This window comes from Sesamum indicum, linkage group LG8, assembly GCF_000512975.1.
Source record: "Sesamum indicum cultivar Zhongzhi No. 13 linkage group LG8, S_indicum_v1.0, whole genome shotgun sequence".
Classification (NCBI taxonomy): domain Eukaryota; kingdom Viridiplantae; phylum Streptophyta; class Magnoliopsida; order Lamiales; family Pedaliaceae; genus Sesamum; species Sesamum indicum.
This window is the reverse complement of record NC_026152.1, coordinates 12607265-12622608: the sequence shown is the minus strand read 5'-3', so window position 1 is coordinate 12622608 and position 15344 is coordinate 12607265. Positions and strand designations below refer to the sequence as shown.

The window sequence follows — 15344 nt, the reverse complement described above, 5'->3', positions numbered from 1 at the left end:
TTTATAAGAGATACAATATATTAATTTATACCCAAATGACAAAAACTTATAAGATGTCATCTAATAAGTGGGTGTCTGATTGAGCTTATAAATTTTCAAAACATCTAACATCTATAAGATATTTTAAATAAGTTTAGCTCGACAGTCTCCAAATATATAAAGTCGGGTCGGGGTTTAGGAAGATTCATCAACATGAAGTAGAAGTATAATTTTACAAAGTTGAAGGACCCATCAGGCAAGAAAATTGGAGTTGGTTGGGGGAATCTTACAAAGTATGAAAATGGTTGAAAGTTAAGGTGCAATTGTATTTGTAGGCACTCACAATCATACTCACAACCATTAAAATATAGAAGAATGGGTAATGTACAAATGCATTTATTTGTCTCTACCCACTCAATTTAAATTCCAACAAATGAGCATCCAATGTGAAAAAGGCGCCGAGCTTGATGGACTCGGGTCGGGTTAGACGTTCAGTCTGACGGTGGGCCGGGTTCTTGAGTTTGGGCAGGAATTTTCTATCAATTTTAACTGGTTAATATTCGAAATTTATGGGCTTCTTTTCCTAGGATCCGGCCCGGGAGATTAAGCCATTGTTTTCATTATAAGTTTTTTTTTTTTTTTTTTTTTACACTTTTCTAGTATTTTCAAGTGATTCTTTTTGTTTTATGTTTTGTATGAAAAATATAAACATGTTTGAATTAATGTATTTTGAGATAGATTTTCTTATAAAAATACATGATAAGATGTAAATGTATTTGGATTTGATATTGTTTTCCAACAAAAATGTGTTTGCATTACGATGCTTTATAATATTTATTTGTATGAAAAAACGCATTTTCAAACAAATTTTATGGTTGCAAAACTAAATTAGAGACGAAAAATAATGTTGACAAATAAAATTTATTAATTTAAATAAAAAGTGGCTACAATATTGGAAAGCAAATAGTCCCCTATCACACAATATCTTGAAATATAGTATCAATATTTCGAAATTGTAAAGTTTTATCATATTAGAAAGCTTTTGAATTTGTTCTTACTATGGACTTGCTATGCATATTGATGACTTGTTATGTGAGGAAGGTTCTTTTTTATAAACATGCGTAAAACTTAAGTAGCTTTGAGCTCGTACACAATGGGTTTGAATATGGATCAACCAACTAACGTGGTCGTGCTCGATTATGCTTTAGCCCACTTAGTCAATTTAAAAAGAAAAATTGTAATTATCATGGATCGACCATAAAAATGCATAATGCCAAAATTTGGTATTAGTTGATTCCAAATTTATATAGCCCAAATCTAATATGGATATTGATTTGAAACTTAATTATTAGCCAATTTATATATACTAATCATGAATTGTAAGTCTACTATTTCATATTCCTTAATGCTTATTCATACTCAGTTTGGTTTTTTTATCGACAATGAAAAGTAAATGAAGTGAGAGAAAAATGATATATGTGGAAAGGACGCGACATAAAAAAAAGACATATTTGTTTAGAAGAGTAAAAGTATTTGACAAACCCAATATCAGAACACAGTCCCTATTTAATTGGTACAATACAAAAAACACGTCGTATTGATTGAAAATACATTGATTCACCAAAATTGATAAATAAATAAACAAAAAAGCTGATATTATTGGACCAAATTTTTAGTGTAGCTATGGGCTTCCATATTAAATAATAATATTCTAAAAATGTTAATTCCAGCCCAACAAAATTTGCTCAGTACCAACAGAGCTAATGGGCCTAGTCCAGTTCAAATGTGGTCTATTACTAGACGTGGACAGGGTTGTGTATCAGCCGCCCTATATGTTTCTTTCTTTTTTTTAAAAAAAAAATATTTATTTTGAATCACCTAATTTTGTTTTTGATGGATAATTATTTTAACCATATATTATTAATCAATGTCATTTTCGTCCAATCATTCATTATTTTCGTTAAAGCTCATCCACTCAACCAATGTATAAAGTAAAAAAGAATGTCCAATTTAGAGCAGGACATTGACATCAAAGCAAATAGATTTGTCCAAGACAAGATAAAGCCATTTTAGATTAAAAATCCAAAAAAAAAAGGTGAAAATTCCTACAAATATTTTACTTAATTATGATCTTGTGGGACCCAATGCATGTAATTTGTGAAAATTAATTATCTCATTTAACATATGATGCATCAATGGTTTGGTGTTGTTCGTATATAATTTGTTCATAAATATAAGGACGATCATTGTAAAAGAATTATTTTTTGCATAATTTTTTATTTATTTTTTGAAAGAATTAATTTTGTAAAATTTGGGTCACTAAACAATTCAAATATTTACTCACAAGACATAATCATTGCATTTGAACAATTCAAAAAAAAATTAAAATAATTTTTAAAAGTTTTAACAGCTGGTCGGACCAGACTTAATTTATCAAATCAAGGTTGTTTTGGTCATTTGTAAACCCCACAACCAAGTAAATAAGTTTTTGGTGCCATTGTGATGCTAATGTTGTCTTGTCTCTCAAAGATAAAAATAAAAAATAAAAAATAAAAAGCAAAATAACAAAAGACACCAAATTAGAGAGAAGCACGTAGGGGTCCAGTCCAATGACTTCAATTTTTTGTGTAAAGGATATGGATTGACTCAATAATTGAATTTCTTGATGAACATCATCATTAATGTTCGTACAATATCTACTTTGGAAAGTTGCATAACATCGATCAACTTCTGACTTAATGATTAATACTGAAATTGTTGGGAAATACAAAGGATATGTGAGAATGATGTATTGTGAAATCAAAGATAAAATTAGATTTTTTATCTTTAAAATTAGGATAAATTGCAATTATCTTGTTTGAAGTTTGGTATAATTACGAATATCTTTTTATTGTTTGAAAAATTATAAATACTCTCCTGATATTTGATGAAATTATATAGTCCTTGTATGGATGTATGAAATTATCAACTTTACCCTTATATATATATATTTTAAAACTTATAAAAAAATTGAACATGATGGATGAAAAATTTTAAAAAAATTTATCCACTTAGTCTATAAAAAATAAATAAAATTTTAATTTTAATTCATAAATGCATTTTGGTCAGTTCACCATAAAAACAGATGAAAAAATCTAATGGATTCGGCTAATTGTTAGACGACCGTTAAAATCAAGATGGTATTGATAATTTTTCAAATAATAAGGGGGTATTTGTAATTATGCCAAATTTCAAGAGAGGTTGTTATAATTTATTCTTAAAATAATTATTGTCACGCTCTGGTGCTAACGATAATGATAATTTATCTTTCAAGATACAACGAATTACAATTTTAAAGTAGTAGCACTACAAATTTTGGAGAACGAAGGACCAATTAATATTTTGAAACTCTCGTAATAAAAGACAATATGCATTTATTGCTAACACTTTTAAATGCTTCCAAGTTGAATTGCATGGAATGAAATGAGGAACGCCTATTTATAGAAGTTGAAATTGTATCATTAGATGGACATGTCTAATACGAAAATATATCTTTAAAAGGTTAACTTTTTCATCCGAATGTATGTATCTTTTCATCTAAAGGACATACCATTTCATCCAAATGGGCGAATTGTTTTACTCAATTGACACATTATTTCAATCAAATGACTCACTTATTTAATCGATTAGACACGATTACATGAAGATTGAGACTGGGCCCCATCAAAATGAGACTAGCTTTGGAGTATTATAGAACTAAATGTTCGTACTTGTACACATTGTTTCACCAAATGATACTAATTCTGGAGTATTTGTAGGACTAAATGTCTGTACTTGTGCAGATCTCTACGTGTCTTAATCTCCGCATTCAAGATATTGAATGATCAATAATGGTGATTTCGATCATCACGTCAGATCAGATCATATGCGACACGATCCAAATAAAAAGAATACGAATCTCGATCCTGTTTGAGCTTTTAAAATCCAATGAAGGTATTTTTGTCTTTTAAAGAAAGCTGCATAAGGTTACCCAAGATTAAATAAATAATAGTGTGGAGAAGTTTTGGTAATAATTAAAAGTTGTAATTAAAAGTGTAGAATCTAGATAGCTTTGGCTCTCATGCTTTGGTACGGGACGAATGGAGAACGAGATATCTGTATTCCAAAAGCCAAAACTTTAGCTCAAATGTCTACACCGTTTTAGTTCACTACAATGTTGCTTAAAATGCGCTATTACATATGGAAAAAGGACTATTCAAAATAGGAGTAAACTATATTTTTTTGGGGGAGAAAATAATATTTTTCATCCCACAATTTAGTGTATCCTTTTGGTCCAATTATATCATGAGAAAAAAATACTACTTTTTAAAAGTTACGGGGCCAAAATAAGAATTGCGTTACCAATGGGACTGAAAGTGAAAACAATCTAAGTTATGAGACAACAATATTATTATTATTATTTTTAAAATACTTTATAAGATGTTTGAAAATTTTATGACATATTTTAAAGTGTTTGATAAACTAAAAAGATAATTTATAGGCTTCAATAATAAGATATGAGAAGTTTAGCAGCTCGTTCGGGACAAGTAAATAGGGTGTTTGGCTAAGCTCATAAGCTCCTCAAAATATCTTACAAGATGTTTGAGAGCTTATTAGTTCGAAAAATTATTTGGCAATATTTTTTAAAGAGCTTATAAGATCCCATTTAAATAACTTATAAGATCTCAAAATAAAATATTTTGGATCTTATAAACTTTTAAAAAATTAACTTTCCAAACTTTTTGTATAATATCTTATAAGTTCTATAAAATTACTATGTCATAAGATAAAAATATCCTCATTTATACTCTCTCTCTAAACGATTTTTAAGAATTTTATTGTTGTTTATTTTTTTTATATTAAAAAAAATAACAATTATTAATTAATAATAAATTATTATAGTTAAACAGAAATAATATTGCTATTGATATTAAATTTACTTAAAAATATAAATACAAGACATTATAAAAAATATTAGTTAACTGTGATCAAAATTTAAATTTTTATATTAATTTTTTTCTGCTATAATAGATAATTATTACTTTGCCATACTTTTTAAGCATGCAATAGTGTTTATAATATTCCAAATAATTCTCTTTTCTCTATAGTGCTATAAGATTTTTTTTAATTCGTTAAACCAAACGCCCGAGATGTAGCTTATATATAGGCGAAGATGTTACGATTGCAATTTTATTATATATAGATTCGAGTCGACAGTAGAAAGATAACTATTATTAAAGTAGACAACAACTTACAGATTGATGAAATTTGAACCCATGACCTTATGATCATTGGGCTTCAACTTTGCCAACTAAACTAGACCTAATTAACCCACAATAAATATATAATATTGTGAAGTTGTAATTAAAATTTACCTATCAATATTTTGATCATTAAATTTAAAAATTATTAAGTAATTGTACATGTATAATTAATTTTGTTGAAATGCTGAATTATGTCTTACACCCTAAATAAAATTCCTAACTTACATTCATCTTCTTTTAATCAATTATTAATACCTAATAATAATTGGTAACTAATATTAAAAGAAATAAAAATCCATAAAGTGATAAAATTCGAACTCAATCAAGATATTTATACCTGAGAAAGCCGAAAATTTGGGCGTAGTGATGTTATTGGTAGGCAAGGAAATTAGATGCTTGATGCACTATCTTAAAAGAAAGAATTTTCTTTTTTGTTTTTTGAGAAATAATATAAATATCTACTATCAATTCTTCATTATTTTTTATATTTATTAATTAGTTTTTAAGTTAGCGGACTAAAAAAATACAAAGTAAAATGCACACGCGTTTTAAATTGTATACTATGTCTATTTTTCATGAGCATATTAAAAAATTAATATCTAAGCACACATTTTGAATAAGCTATTTATATTTATATATATAAAAAAGATAATATCTAAGCACACATTTTGAATAAGCTATTTATATTTATATATATATATATATAAATTGGTTTTCATAATTTATTGTAATTTTATAAATTTGAAAATATTAATTTTAATTCTATAAGTATGTCTTTTGATTATTTAGTCCGATCATCGAAATTTTAATTTTTAGCTGAGAAGATGACATGACGGCTAAGTTGGACAATTTTGGAGGGATTTTTTTATGTTATGTGGGTTTGAATATGAATTGAAAGACATGTTGAACATGTTTTAAAATTTGATAAAAATTAATTTTTTTTAAAATTATATTATATGTATAATTATAATATTTAAAAATTATATTATTATTTTTTTAAAAAAAAATAACTTCTCACCCGTCCTACCCCATCCACGTCCCCACCGACCTTCCTCCCCAATTCCTCGGCCTTCACCGCAAGGGGCGACGACAACACCTTCGTCACCCTCCATTGCGGTGGCGATGGCGATCGCCCAGACAAATAGATCGTGGCCCAAGAGATGAGGAGGGCGCAACCACCCTCCTCTGCAATGAAAAGTAATTAAAAACTAAGTTCTTGTCAAATTAAAACTTAAGTTAAACTAAAAGAAGCTGTTTATTGAAATACAATTTCTGGTGATGCTTCTTTTAATTTAAGCTAAAGCTGTAAATTGATTAAATGGTGCTTATTGCAACTTAAAAACGATTTTATAAATAAATTCAATTTTTTTGCCCTAACTATTTTTTTTGTCTATTCGAAAATAACCCACTCAATAATGACTAAAATTTAGTCATCTAACTGATAATTAGACAATTTGGTCTTGATTAATTTTTTCATTTTGAAATATAGACTCATTTCCTAATTTTATTGCCACATAATACTTTTATTATAAGCCTATTGTGGATAAATGCATCAAAAAGTGGGGTGTGATATTTATAGATTTGTTTTCTTTCAAGATTTGTCCCATTGAGTGGAAACAAATTTACTTTTTGGTTGTCTTGTGCTGCTCTTTTTGTGAATTATTAGTCAATCTAGTTTGTTCCTTTCTTCTTTTTTGTCCACAACAATCAAATCAAATATCTCACTGTTCATATAAATTTCGAGTGCAAAAAAAAAAATTACTAACAAATTAATTTTGTGAATTTAAAGAAAAGAAGTTACAATCTCTAGAAAGAATTTTCGAAAATAAAGACTATTCTTGATTCTACTCTCCAAATTGAGATTTGAGGATTGAAAGTTGGATATATAATTTTCTTAGGATACATGGGAAAAATCACGAGCTAATTTGAAATTTAGTATCAAGATCTTGATGGTCTGATGCTAAGGAAGATGTACAAAATTTATGGTTGTAACAGATCGTCATGACTGAAAGTTTTTAATTTGATTCGTTGTATGTCATTTGACTTGACTTGTGTGTCTTGAATTGCGCCAAAAATAGTTATAGGGTGGAAGCTCCTGTCATGATTGTTTGATGAAGTGTCGCCACTCCATCGATTATTCATGATTTAATCGACATTATTTTTTTTACACAAGATATGATTTAGAATTACCAAATTATTAATATTTGCATCCCTTATTTGTTTAGAGCTTACTTCTATCAGACTTTAACACCATGTACTTTTTGGTGGATCATTTTTCTAATAAGTTATAATTTAAATATGTCTTAACCTGATTGATAAATTAAAATAAAAAAAATAATATACTCCATTCGAAATCGACCCATTTGAAAATTTTATAAAACTCAAATTTTGATATGGAGTTTAATTCAAAATCCATTTAATAACTAATTTATTTTAAAAATTTTGATATCAATACTCACTCTGCTCTAAATTCACAAGATGAGACAGTCAAACTCAACACAATCATCGAAAAAAAAAAAAACACAATCACCGAAGCAAATTAACAACATTAATTAATCCATACAAGCTAACTTAATTAGGTTGTACAAACTTGAGATCACACTTAATTATACAATTTTAAGCTTGTACAAATTCAAATGCAAATTATTACCAAACTTCATACTATCAATATTTAAATTGTCTATCTAGCAACTGCATAACATAATAATGGTTTCTTCATTTCAAGAGAAAGCTTTAAATTTTCTCCAAGATCAACCGGTTGGGATGGAAGCCATTTGAACTCTTGGAGAACTCTAGCAAGCCATAGGTGAACCGTGGCGAGTCCGAGGGCCTTCCCAGGACAGGCCCGACGGCCCGACCCAAAAGGAGCAAGCCTCATATCCGAGCCCATAATAGAAAAGTCTTGTTCCATGAACCGTTCGGGCCTAAAAGCCCATGGATCGGCCCATATTGATGGATCATGAGCTATGGCCCACATATTTACCATAGCTGTCGTGCCAGCTGGGATAAAACATTTGTCTAAGTGGACATCGTGGATTGCCAGACGAGCCCATGAGAGCAGTGGGCCCGGAGGATGTAGTCTTAATGCCTCTTTTACGACGGATTGAAGGTAGGGCAGATTTACTATATCTGAATCTTGAATGTACTTATCTTGATCACCAATATTCGTGTCAATTTCACGTTGCACCTTTGCTTGAACATCTTGATGTAGGACCATTCGAGCCATAATCCATTCAAGAAGAACTACAACATTATCAACTCCTCTAAATACCATCTCCTACATTGAATTAAATATAATCAGTATTTAAATATAATTTTAAAATAACTTGATAAAAAAATCAAAACCCTATATTTCCCATGGAGGACAACTTTATTACTTGGACGTTCCTTGAGCTTGTAGTCAAGCATAAGAAATATATATAAAACAAAAAAGTTGAGTATACATAGATTCTTCCTGAACACGAATACCTATGATCTAGCACCCATGTTCCATGTTGTCCCCTTTTTTACTTTCTATGACTTTGGTTTTGACTATACAGTTGAAACATAAACATACATGGGATGTATGTTTCTTTACTTGTTGTATCTTTGGATTTCATAACTAATATAAAAGATCAAATTGCAAAAAGATAGGTGTACACGCATGCATACAACTGTAGAAAAAGTGCAAGAAAAGTAACATATTAGTCATGATTGGTACTAGATCTATATGTAGTCAAAGGTTGTGCGAATCATGTCCACTTTATCCTTTGACCTCCTATATATAGTCAATTTCCAATACATATATTTTTTTTTTCTAGAATATTTCCCATGAAGTGGACAAATAATTTCCCACGAATTGATCCCTATTGATTCTCTTTTAATACTTCCATTTATGTTTTAGTGATTTCTTACTTCATCAAGAATTTCTTTTTTCTTAAGAGTGGAGAGATTAAATATATACATTTTCAAATTAAAGATCAATTAGTTTGTGTAAAAATACCAATTATTGATTAACGATCATACCTATTTAATCATTATTTATCACAAATCTATATATAAGAATTCACAATAATTTCAAAATTTTATGGGTCTCAAAACCGCTGTGTAAGCCAGTCGAATTAGTATTACTTCATTAAAAAGTTTAAACTAGAAATTATGAAACAATACGTAATGTGAATTAAAAAAAAAAGAAATTGAAAATAAACACAAAATTTGTATCATTTGAACATAAATTTTTTTAACTAAAATTTAAGGTCCAATATATATATATATATATGTATATATTGCTTGAATTATTAGAGGGATATATAATTAAGGATGCGTGGAGTGGAAAAAAATGAAAAAAAGAGGAGGTAATAAATGAAAATCGATAGAAGTTCATACCCATAGGACAGCCACCATGTCTGCATCACTAAGTTGCTCTTCTTCAGGCAAGGACAACAAAACACTAAGGAAATCATTCCTAACCTTAAAATCCCCCATCTTTCTTCTTTCTTGTATAATCTTATTCACAAGATCCTTAACCCTAGCTCCTAACTTATGACACTTTCTCTTCACCCCACTAAAGTCCAAAAACCCTAATGGAAAGTAATCACCCCAGTTGAACTCTCCGATCAACTCATACCCTTCTTTCACCATCAAACCTAACTCGCCCCCAAAACCTAAATCACTACCCCCAAACACACTCTCCAACACATTATCCAAAGAACCCTTTTGCAAAATCCCTCTCAACTCCACAACCCCTCTCTCCACCATCGCCCTACGCACTTCCTCTATCATGCTATTCGCCACGGATTGCCTGAAACCCTCGAGCCCAGATACACGCTTAGGCGAAAACATGTGAGTTGAAGCTATTCTACGGAGGTGGCGCCAGTAATTCCCAGACGGGGCAAATCCAATGGCGCAATCAAACATGAGTAAACGTGTCGATTCTCTTATGGGGCGATTAGAAAATGCAGTTCCGCAGAGAATTTCTTTGGCAGTCTCAGGGTGGCTACTGATGACCACGCGAGTAGAGCCAAGGCTAACGGCCATGAGGCGCGTAGCCCGCAATGAAGAAGCCATGGATGCTAGTTTTCTATGAGCAAGAGGCCCCATTTGGGGTAAAAACCCTAGAAAAGGCCAAGAAAATCTAGGGCCTTTCAAGGGGTTTCTAGGGTTTTGGTGAGAGTTCTTCCATGCAAAACCACCTGGTATTAAGCATAGGTTTAGGAAGAGGGAGAGAAAGAGGTAGGAGGAGAGTAGCAAAAGGTTGAGAGAGCATGCAATTTGGTGGATTAATGATACTAATGTGAAACATGGGATCAAGACAAGAATTAGCCAAAATTCCATTTGATTTTATCAAAGGAATTTGGATGACAATTAGTTGTAATAATTAAAAAGGTAATGGAGATGGACTCTTGTCGTGTGAGGGTTGCAAGTGGGGATGATTCCTTTATATAGTATGTGAAAAAGTGATGATTCCTATTAATTAATATTCCATCATGTACTGGACTAGATCTGAAATTAATACCTTAATTCCCGATCGAGCATATATATAAATTAATTATTTTAAATTAAATGAAAAAAAAGTTTTAGATGCCCCTAGCTAGCTACCAATATTTGGTGTTGTGCAGCCGTTGGGTACATGTTATCTATATATATGATGGATTTTTTTCTTGAAAATTCTACTAATATTACAAATAAAGATAATGTTAGTCATAAAAAATTGAGTGATGATATCAAAATTATCAGTAATTATATATGTTAATGACAAAAATTTTTATATTGTCAACACTACGCGATTTTCATAATTTTAATAGTGATAATATTTAATTAGTAAATATTGTCAGTACGTATATGTACTTAGTTAAAAAATATATATCAGTAGCTAGATATAATTAATGATATATATATATATATTTATAATGACAACATACTGACAACAAATATGACAATTGTACACTATGAATGTATCACTAATGATGATAAAATTAAAATTATTCTCACATAAGATATATTTCTAATAACAACTTTAAAATTATTACTTAGATTCAAATTAATATTGCTTTATTGTTTAATGTAATTGTATGATAGTTGGAATAACGATTATTTGAGTGTGGTTCAAAGTTGAAGTTGCTAAAAAACAGAGATTGATTTACACTTATATCTAAGTATCTTTTGCACACCTTTCCACGTGAGAATCATATTCCTAAACAATTAAGAATTATAATATAAATTAAGCTTCTTTTTAATAGTTCAATCAAATTATCTGAATCCAGGATTTTCTCTCGGTTTACATCACTTGATCATAAATTCAAATCCAAATCCCATAAATATTTTTAGGATAATTATATTTACACCCCTAATTTATGGTCAATTTATATAAATCACCCTTGTCTTTTAAATTATTACACATACACTTATAAAAACCATCAACATCATTTACACAAATTATGCATGTTTTTTTAAACATTCCATATACACCCCTAAAAAACATCAACATTATTGTATCCTACTTTTTGGCTGTCGGGAATATATTTTTAATTATGTAAAAGACATGAATGATTTGTGCAAGCATACCATATATATAAGTTACGCTGTATAAATATAATTATCTCATTTCTTTATCTATCGGTTCCGAATAGGGTTCTAACAAAAAGAATGTTTAAAGGATAAAATACCCCTCACAAAATCTACAAATATCCAAATAAAACTTAGATCCCTAAACTTTTTAACCAAGTTAGGTCGCACCCGATCCAACTTATCCGGTGACTTAGAATTACCACTGTCGATCACTCAGTACTTGGAATGCTAAGACTATGATACATGGATTTGGACAAATAGACAGTTGATTCTATAAGTACTCTGAAGCCATTCACGGCTATAATACATTATGTATTGAGAGAATATGTTCCATAATTTTCCTTCCGATCTAGCACTTGAGTAATTTATGACGAAAAAGACTTCAACTAAAAACCTCCCAACAAATCTAACATTATCTCATTTTCTTAGGTACAAATACTTATTCGAATTGGTGTCATCAGGATCACGGGATAAATGCTGCAAATGAGGAGCATTTATTTATTTTATCTTTAAATTTGTGAAAATTTAATATTTAGCATAGGTATAATGTATATGTCCTGATTAATAAGAACTCGCCCCCAAATGAAAATAAGAACCAAAATTTAGCCAAAGGGATTCATTTTAATGATTATACATCTTTAATTATTCCTGCAGAAAAATAAAACAAAAATTGTATTATTTCACTTCCTCGAAATGCCTCTTCTAGTCTTTGACTTCCATATTCTCAAGAGCTGTCGGCAAAGTCCTGATCAAACCATAAAATTCATTTTAGAGCCCTAAAAACAAATTAATTTGTACAACATAAAGATGAGAGTGTGATGTAATAAAGGTATTTTTACCCCATCTCTGATTGCTGTTTCCTTCTTTAAAATAATTCTAATCATAATTACGTGATCACATCAATAAATAATATTTTAATAAATTGAGCAATCAATTAATATATCAAGTTAATTAATACATCAATATAACAAACAATCATGAAATAAATTATAATAAATTCACATACTGTGAAACCTTGAATTCATAGTTTTAAATTTATTCATCATATTTCAATCTTAACTACTAAATTAAAAACTCATTGTTAACGCTAAATATTTCATGCTTGCTAAAGCTAGATAAAGGCTTTGAGCCAAAAAAGTATCGTAGTAGTATAAAGATTTTTCTAACACATTTGTATCATATTGATGAAAAATCCAAATTAGTGCGTAATTAGTCATACTTTAATTTTGGATTAGACTCTACACATTTTGTCTTTTTCAGTCTTGTCAAATTAATGAAAATGTAATAGAGATTCCCAAATCATGCTAGCAGTATATAAATATCTAACCTGCCAAACAAGATCTTTCAGTTCCAATTATACCAACCCCCCCCCCCCCCCCCCCAAAAAAAAAAACAAAAACAAATAAAAAGGAAAAATGTTACTTTAGTACTTGAGTTACTATGAGCGAGTCAATTAGTATCCAATTTTTGTCATTGATAACTTTTTTGGTACTTAAATAATTACAAATAATTTTAGCGTCCCAATTTTACCATTAGTATCACTTTGATACTCAATTAATGATTTTTTATTGGGTAAATTATAACCATCTCCCATGAGGTTTGACATAATTATAATACATTCTCGTTGTTTGAAAAATTATAAATACCACTTGATTCTAACGTCTCTCTAACATCGAGCCCATTCGATTAGGTTTTCATCCAATTTTGATGGTGAACTAACAAAAATGCCCTTTTGAATATAAATTATAATTATACATACATTATAATTTTGTAAAATATTTTATGAATTAATATTTCCTCTAAATTATTTATTTTATCTACCCTCAATTTTTTTAAATATTTTTTTATTTATTTTAAAAAATTCAATAAGAGTAAAATAATAATATTCACTTCGCCGTTTAGAAACTACACAATTATTTTAGTTTGAGATAAGTATTTATAATCTTTCAAACAATGAGGGGTATTCATTATTATGTACTTCATGGGAGATAGTTGTAATTTATTTATTTTTATTTATATTTTCTATGATTTTTTATTTAATGATGATTTTACCCTTAAATAATAAAATAAAAAATTATAAATATATCAAATTTATTTGCATGAATTTCTATCGATATATCTTATTTTTATTTGGTAATAAAAAATAAACATCTTTATTTCTCAATATATATATATATATATGTATATATATATATATATAAACTCATTATTAAATAACTTATGTTAATAATAAAGTGCTGAGGAATAGAATTTTTCATTGTCAAAGATACTTTTTTGATTTTATCGAATATTACTTATTGATTGCAAAATTTAAATTTAGATCCAAAAATTTCAATTTTAGATTATTAATATTCAAAATTTAGAACGCAAATTCAACTTCTCAATAGTTGCAATGCATTTTGAATTTTACTTTTAGTATAATTAATTACTAAGTAATGGGTTATCTTAGAAAATTTGATAAATAAAATAAATATAAAATAATAAATTAATGAAATATTATTATTGAGTGTAAAACTAAAATATAAAAAATAAAAGTCAGATGGTTCAAATAAAAATAAAATATATTGATTAAATTTTATTCAATTTTTTGAGTGTTTGTTATTCTTTTATTTATTATCTAACGGTAAAATAATCATTACATAACAAATAATACAAAAATAAATAAATAAACATCAATTGGGAAACAAAATTATATCAATGGTAAAATTTGGGTACTAATTAGTTCATTTATAATTATTCAAGTATCAATATGACATTAATAGTAATAGTCGGGTACTAATTAAGTTATTTGTAATTATTTGGATACCAATATAACATTATTGACAAAATTCAAATGTTAATATGAATTTTACTCGTGTAAAAATTATAGTAAATCAATACTATCTACCATAGTCAGACATGCGAAAACTTAAATTTTTTTACCACAGTTAATTAACATTCGCTATGGTTTAGCTATGGCCAAAATATTTGATACAGTTTTTAGATACAACAAATATTTTGGCCTTGATTTAAAAAACAACAGCTAATAGCCGTGCATAACCGTGATTAATTAGTATCCCAATATTTTTTTCAATTTTAACTATGGTGATTAACCATAGTGAAAAACTGTGTCTCTTCTAGTGTTAGATCACATTAAATGTCATATAAATTTATTATACCATTCAGTACATTTTAAATTTAAATACTTATTCAATAGATTAGTAATTCAAATCAATAAATACGCTTAAACGAGACAAAAGAAAATTAATCTCACTAGAAGAAATATGGTTAATCACATTGGTTAAAAGTAAAAATCATAAAGAATGCTATTTAACAATGGACGTGCAACAACTATTAGCAGTTATTTTTATAGGTGAACCTAAAATATTTGCTACAGCTAAAACCCGTGTCAAATATTATAGTCATAGGTAAAATCATAACGAGTGTTGATTAACCGCAGTTTATTAGGTAAATAGAAATAACCATAAGTAAAACCAAATTTTCTGTTTTGTCTGACCGTGATAAATAGGATTGGTACTACGATTTTTAAATCGTGGT

At 28.6% G+C, this 15344-nt stretch overlaps 1 protein-coding gene across 1 annotated transcript; it reads right to left on the bottom strand.

Annotated features, from left to right (window-relative positions):
• Positions 7814-10645, bottom strand: LOC105168677 (cytochrome P450 78A5-like). Its single transcript, XM_011088809.2, has 2 exons — positions 9627-10645; positions 7814-8538 (listed from the first exon to the last, which is right to left on the bottom strand). Exons 1-2 carry the CDS (start codon positions 10572-10574, stop codon positions 7942-7944), a joined length of 1545 nt encoding a protein of 514 aa, XP_011087111.1. The 5' UTR covers positions 10575-10645; the 3' UTR covers positions 7814-7941.